Here is a 6,909-nt window from a genome sequence, read left to right as displayed (position 1 = left end):
TTAGACAGTTTCAATTTATTGTAACTCTGTCCAACAAAGGAAGTAGACTCGTAGGTTTCTCTGCAAGGGTTTTTCATCTCCACCCTTCCATGGAGGAGAATGATAAACTTGTTGAGGCTGGTGGTGGTGGGGTGGTAGGTATTGGAGATGCATTATTGTGCAATATTTCTAAAATGGGGCCCATTTTAGTTCTCAGCTACTCAGAAAAGTCAGTAATGTTAGATACGAGCGAAAGAAAACTTGGGGAGGAGAGGACGTAGTGATTCAGAGGGAAGAGTCGGAACTCCACGGTTCAACACAGCTTGTTGGAAATATCTGGGTAGACCTTTGGAACACAAAGAAAAGGGGAGCATCTACTTAAAAATCAACTCGGGGGGCACCTGGCTGGCTCAGTCTCTGGAGTTTGAGATTATTCATCCTGGGGTTGTGAGTTCCAGCCCCACCTTGGGTGTAGAGATTACTTAAAATCTTAAAAGAGGGGCGCCTGGGTGGCGCAGTCGGTTGAGCGTCCGACTTCAGCCAGGTCACGATCTCGCGGTCCGTGAGTTGGAGCCCCGCTCGGGCTCTGGGCTGATGGCTCAGAGCCTGGAGCCTGTTTCCGATTCTGTGTCTCCCTCTCTCTCTGCCCCTCCCCCGTTCATGCTCTGTCTCTCTCTGTCCCAAAAATAAATAAACGTTGAAAAAAAAAATTAAAAAAAAATCTTAAAAGAAAAATCAGCTCTCAGTTTACCAACGTTGCGCGGGTAACAGGTGCTCATCTCCTGCTCCTCTCCAGCACTGGGTGAGATGGATACTTATAACCTCCATGTGGGAGGCGGAGTCATTGTCTTGAGGCCACCCAGCTAGTGTGTGCAGGAAGCCGGATTGACGCGTTATCCGTGGACCCAACGCCTTTGCTATTATAACCCACTAAGCCGCGACGTTATTTCACGTGTGAGCGTTTCTTGGCCCAACCAGTTGGGAACCACTGGTTTCAGAGATTAGAAATCACTGGTTGCCTGCCCCTGGATTCCTTCCCCAGCCCCTCAGAGCTGCTTGGTCGCTCTTGGCCTCGACTTCCCTATCTGTATCCGGCACAGACATCGCCGTACCAGGCCCCACTCCCACCGTGCAAGGCCGCAGGGCCCTTCGGGCCTCCGCGGCTGCCGGGCGGTGGGAAAAGGGCAACCCGAGCGAACTCTGGTCGGCGCGAATGGCCGCCAGGGAAAAGTATTGTCCTTACGTCCAAATTGGCGCTCGGCGCGGTGGGGCAACCCCAGGCCTCGGTAGAGCACCGCTAATAACAGAGTCCGGCTACGTTCAAAGGCGAGAGGTTGTTCCAAGAGCACAGAACGTGGTCGCTAATAAGAAATAAAAGAAATCGGCAGGGCGAGTTCTCCGGGTTCCAGATCCCGCCGGCCCTCCCGCCACCCTGTGCGTCCTTCTGGACCCCGGCGCCGCGGAGGCCCGGCGGAGGGCGCCCGGCGGGAAGGTGGGCCGGGGGCGGGGGCGGGGCGCGCGCGTGCGCGAGCTGTCAGGCCGGCCCCTCCCCCGTCGTAGCCCCGCCCCCAGCCCGCAGCCCCTCCCTCGCTTCCCCCTCCTCTAGGTCTCCGGGTGTTGGGCGGGCGGGCGCTGCGGCGGCAGCGGCGGCTGCTTCCTCGGGCCATTTTGCTGAGGAGCTTCGGGGAGGAGGAGCTGCCGAGGAGACCCCAGGCGAGGAGCGGCGAGCCAGAGGAGGCGGCGGCCGCGCGCGCACCGGGCTTTCCTCGATCGCGGGGATCTCAAGGGGCGAAGGGATCGCCGGGGAGGGGGACCGGAGAGCCGCGCCCGCCGCGCGGCGCGCCCCTTCCCGCCCCCTGCCTGCACCATGAGCTGGGGCATCGAGCTCTGGGTGAGTGAGGGACCGGGCCCGCCGGGCTGTGGGGGGAGGGTGGGGGGGTGGGGAGGTGCCTGGCGCGCCTGGGCAGGGGGCGCGGGCCGAGCTGCCTTGGTGAAGGCGATGGCGCGCTGGTCCGGGTCCCCGCGGCCTCGGGAGCAGACGCGGGGCTCGGTGCCCCTCGTCGGCCTTGGCCCGAGCCGGAGGTGCGAGCCAGATTCGCCCTTCCCAGGCGAGGGGAGCTGGTGTGGGTCCTCGGCCGCCTGAGAAGGGGGCACGGATCCGGGTCTCCCCGGCGGCCTGAGCCGGGGGTGCGGGTGCCCCCCCGCCCCCTCCAGCAGCCTGAGGAGGGGGCGCGGATCTGAGACCCCAGGCCGCCTGAGCAGGAGGTGCAGATCTGGGTCCCCCCTACTCCCTAGCGGCCTGAGGAGGGGGAGCGGATCTGAGTCTCCCCGGCGGCCTGAGCGGGGGGTGCGAATCTGGGTCCCCCAACTCTCCAGCGGCCTGAGAAGGGGCGCGGATCTGAGTCCCCCCAGCGGCCCGGGAAGGGAGCACGAACCTGTGCCTCCTCCCCAACGCCTCGCCCCGGTGCTTGGGAACGGGGTGCGGATCCAGGTCCCCGCGGCGGTCTGGTCGAGGGGCCCGGGCCGGCCTCCCTGTCCCCCGCGCCCCGAGCTCAGAGTGGTGTGTGGAAAAAGCAGCCTTAATCCCTCGCGTCGAGTAACCGATGCGCGACCGACCGGCTTCGAGGGGGCGTGGAGGCCGTCGGATTTTCGGGGCTGCGTGATGCGTTCGGGCGCCCCAGCCGCGAGTCCCTAGGGCTGTTCTCCCAGTGGAAGTGCGGGCGGATCTGGCGCTCCTCTCGGGGGCGGGGCGGCCTCGGCCCGGCCGGGTCCCAGGTCTGGGGTTTTGGGGTACACGGGCGAGAAGTGGTGTGTCTTCCCTCTCGGGGCGAGGACTTTTGACCTGTGGCGGCGCGGGGCGCGCTCGTAGTTCTCAAGGAGCAGCTCAGATCCTGCGTTTGCCGCGGGGACTGCGGCGTTTGGCCTGGAGGGGAAAGTAGTTGGGGGGAGATGTGTGCCCACCTTCAGGAAGAGGCATTCGCGGGGGAAACCGTTCTTTGACTGCTCAGAGGAAACAGTTTAACGTGGGGAAGGTTGGCGGCGAGGGGCGCCCTCCGAGATCCTCCAGCGGGGGCTGCCGATGGGTAAACAGGCGGCGAGGTGCCTGGAAACGGCGTCCCCGGAGCGGGGCGAACTGGGGACGCCGAGGCAGCGCGCAGGCCGTGCCCGGGGAGCAGAGGCTGTGGCCGGTGGGATGGAGCTGGTTTCTCCGCCTTTCTCTGGATTCCTGGGGAAGTGGCCGGGCAGGGGATGGGCAGTACGGGGGGGGGGGGGGGGGGCGGGGGGGGGGGAAGGAGAAGGAGAAGTGGATGAAATCTCAATCATCGCCCAGAAATGTTCTCAAGAGGAGACCTTTCCCCATGGTGAACTCCAAAGGGCCTCCTTTCCGAATTCCATTTGTAAAGGGTGTGGAGGAGAAAGTGTGGGGTGGTGGTTGCTCTGAGCCGAGGCCAAGAAATCTCGTATCAAAGTAAAACAAGGTTGGAGGAGCTATAGAAACGGAGCGCATCCTCCCTTAATTTTTTTTTTTTTTTGGCTTTAATTGTTTTTACATAACCATTTCTCCGGCTCAGAAGCAGCTACTGTTACTGATAGCAAAATCCTGAAGGCAATAGCTCCCTTCAATTAGAGTGATTCATTTGATAAACATCCTCTGTCTAAACGGACTCAAAATTTCGGCCGATGTTTACCAACACTCATTTTAAAAATAAAGGAACCGATGGTTTTAGGTATTTGCAACATACCTACTGAGGCAAAAATCTATCCTTTTAAGTGCGGCGTTTCTTTCCTCTTCCACTCCTTGTCCACTCCTTTTGGCTCTTTTTAAGCTTATCTGGGGTGGGGGGGAACAAATCAGAAGTAAATTTTATCCAGATAATAGAAATCCTGGCACGATTTCTTTTTGCACTGGTTCAGACAAGAGAAAGGGGTTAGGGAGGGGAAAATGCAATCTATTTTTAGGCGGAACAGGTTGGGTTAAAGGGACTGAACGCGGTGTGGCCATTTCAGTGATGTGAGTGAATGTCCTAAGAGGTGATCAGGAAGGAGGAGGTAGCTGTGGGAAGAAAATGGGAGATTGGCCCCAATCGCCTGCATTGCTCTTTAGAGGGCAGAGGGGTGGGAAAGACAATTTTGCCGAAAACAAATAGGAACTGGAATATGTATGATATGGAGCCTTGATTTCCCAAGTAAATTGGAGGGGTGGTGGGTAGGGATGTTGATGAAGCACGAGTGGGGGGGGGGGTGTGCTGGTAACTGTTGAAGCTGGGCCATCAGCATCAAAGGACCCAGGATACTCTTCCTACTGTACATGCTTGGAATTTTCTATAATAGAAGTAACTGGAAAAGGTCGTTAGGGAGTATATGTGTACTACTTGAAATTTTTTCTTTTCTTTTCTTTTTTTGCTTGATAAATTGACAAGGAAGAACACATCAGTTACCGTTTTATACGTGCACGTATATGTCGGTGAAGAGTTACCCCTAAAAACCATTCCACTCGAGTGTGTGTGTGTGGGGGGGGCCTTTGTCCTTGAGTGGCTGAGAGTTTAATAGAGGGGAAAGAATCAACACGTTATTTGCACTAATAAGAGAAGTGAATTATGGGAGTTTTAAGGTGAAATGTCCAGGAGTATAAGGGCAACAAAATGTCTCTTTTCAGTTGCTTTTTTTTATTAGTATAGGAGATTTAAGAAAAACTTTGGAATAATGAAGGATTCTGAAAAAGAACCCTCCAGTCCTTCAGTGGTAGGAGACTGGGTGAAGTACAGGGGTGGGCAGTGTCCAGCAGTCGGGCACAGAGCAGGCATTGAGGGTTTTCCTTGAATGGTGGCTTGGATTCAGGCACGTGGGTAATAAGATAACGACGGGGTTGGGGCGCCCGGGTGGCTCAGTCGGTTGAGGATCCGCCTTCGGCTCAGATCATGATCTCACGGTCCGTGAGTTCGAGCCCCGCGTCGGGCTCTGGGCTGACAGCTCAGAGCCTGGAGCCCGCTTCGGATTCTGTGTCTTCCTCTCTCTGACCCTCCCCCGTTCACGCTCTGTCTCTCTCTGTCTCAAAAAAAAAAAAAAAAGATAACGATGGGGCGCAGAAGCCTAAATTGTCAGAATTACGTCTCTAGGTGGGGGGAGACGGCCCTATGGTTTGGGTGGCCGTGAGTTATTTGTAACAGGTGGTTGCAGCTTTCACAGACCTTCACAAATACCACCACGTTTCTCACACATTTTAAGACTTTAGTCAAGATCCACACAGGCCTTTAAAACCCACGGGTTTCTAATGGGTCCTTTACACTGGAGGACTGGTCTCCACACATGTCGTCCTTTTCGGTGGAGTGAAACCTTTCTGTCTCTTCTTTACTTTCATATTCCAGGAAACCCTGAGAAATCATGCAATGTTCAGGAAGTTATCATACCACTGTAAAAATGAACTCAGACCCGTACTTTGTAATAACTTTATTGGATCGTTTGTATTTAAATTGAGGCTATTTTTGTGTCAGAAGGTCGTCACAAAGTATAAATGGCTGCTTTAAAGTGGCTAGGGTAGGGGCGCCTGGGTGGCTCAGTCGGTTGAGCGTCCGACTTCGGCTCAGGTCACGATCTCGCGGTCCGTGAGTTCGAGCCCCGTGTCGGGCTCTGGGCTGATGGCTCAGAGCCTGGAGCCTGCTTCCGATTCTGTGTCTCCCTCTCTCTCTCTGCCCCTCCCCCGTTCATGCTCTGACTCTCTCTGTCTCAAAAATAAATAAACATTAAAAAAAAATTTTTTTTTTTTAAATAAAAAAAATAAAGTGGTTAGGGTATAATTAAATCGTTTCTGTACAACTCTTCATATTAGCCCCTTTTATTTTTGTAATTAAAAAAAAATTTTTTTTTGGGGTGCCTGGGTGGCTCAGTTGGTTGAGCGTCTGACTTCAGCTCAGGTCATGATCTCACGGTCCGTGAGTTCGAGCCCCGCGTCGGGCTCTGTGCTGACAGCTCAGAGCCTGGAGCCCGTTTCCGATTCTGTGTCTCCCTCTCTCTCTGCCCCTCCCGCACTCATGCTCTGTCTCTCTCTGTCTCAAAAATAAATAAAAACATTAAAAAAAAAAAAAAAATTTTTAAGTTAAACTCCACGCCAGAAATGGGGCTCGAACTAAGGACCCTGAGATCAAGAGTTGGGTGCTCTACTGACTGAGCCAGTCAGGTGCTCCCCGCCCCCCCCCCCCCATACTATTCCCCTTTAATCAATCAGAACCTGACACAGAGCTGGATCCCAGGACCCTGGGATCATGACCTGAGCCAAAATTCAGAGTCGGACGCTCAACAGACTGAGCCACCCAGGTGCCCCTCCCTTTAAATCAGTTTTTAAGTTTTTTTTTATTGAACAGCCATTGTGTGCAAGACACTGGTCTAAGTCCTATTATATACATTGAAGGATATCTACTTATTTCAGTGAAAGCATTGAAGCAGGTTTTAGATTTATGTTTCTAAGAATAACCAAAGTGCGTTTACTCAAGACTTTGTTACAAAAGGTAACGTGAGGAGGGTTAAATAGATTGTCCTGATTTGTTGACGCTGTGACTGGTCATGGGAGAAATGGCCAAGCAAGAATTTCTTACATTTGAATGGGTTTTTTTTTTTTGTTGTTGTTTTTGTTACTCAGTAGAGGGAAGTGACAAGTTACTGAAGTGTCACTTCAGATTTTTATTTGCTCGCTCATTAATGCAAAGTATAAATAAACCCGTTGGAAAGTTTAGCTTTCCTCATAATGATTCTACTCTCTGCTGCTAACAAGTGACTAAGTGACAGAACCTACTTTTGTTATCTCTCAGCGTCCTCTCTGCCATCATCATTTCTTTACTTTGGTGCTAATAAGAAATGGACTGGCCCAAATGCCAAAAGCAAGAAAACAAGCAGCGAGACTGAATAATACCTATTGGTTAACATACTAATCCCCTG

At 53.8% G+C, this 6,909-nt stretch overlaps 1 protein-coding gene and 1 long non-coding RNA gene across 21 annotated transcripts in view; one reads left to right on the top strand and one right to left on the bottom strand.

Annotated features, from left to right (window-relative positions):
- On the bottom strand, positions 1 to 1,486 carry LOC123593654. The gene is made up of 2 exons (XR_006710431.1): positions 1,223 to 1,486; positions 1 to 325 (listed from the first exon to the last, which is right to left on the bottom strand). It is a non-coding gene; the product is annotated as an uncharacterized LOC123593654 (long non-coding RNA).
- An 81-nt stretch (positions 1,487 to 1,567) lies between these two features.
- Positions 1,568 to 6,909, top strand: part of FNBP1 (formin binding protein 1) — a 145,236-nt gene continuing 139,894 nt past the window's right edge. For 14 of the 20 annotated variants that reach the window (XM_045469891.1, XM_045469890.1, XM_045469883.1 and 11 more), the window contains exon 1: positions 1,569 to 1,870. In XM_045469891.1, the coding sequence (XP_045325847.1) occupies positions 1,847 to 1,870 (24 nt within the window). In that variant the 5' untranslated portion in view covers positions 1,569 to 1,846. Of the gene's footprint in view, positions 1,871 to 6,909 lie in introns of all 20 variants that reach the window. The other 6 variants (XM_045469894.1, XM_045469892.1, XM_045469887.1 and 3 more) reach the window with 4 other exon arrangements.

This window comes from Leopardus geoffroyi, chromosome D4 (genome assembly GCF_018350155.1).
Source record: "Leopardus geoffroyi isolate Oge1 chromosome D4, O.geoffroyi_Oge1_pat1.0, whole genome shotgun sequence".
NCBI lineage: Eukaryota > Metazoa > Chordata > Mammalia > Carnivora > Felidae > Leopardus > Leopardus geoffroyi.
This window is presented reverse-complemented; position numbering and strand designations above follow the sequence as displayed.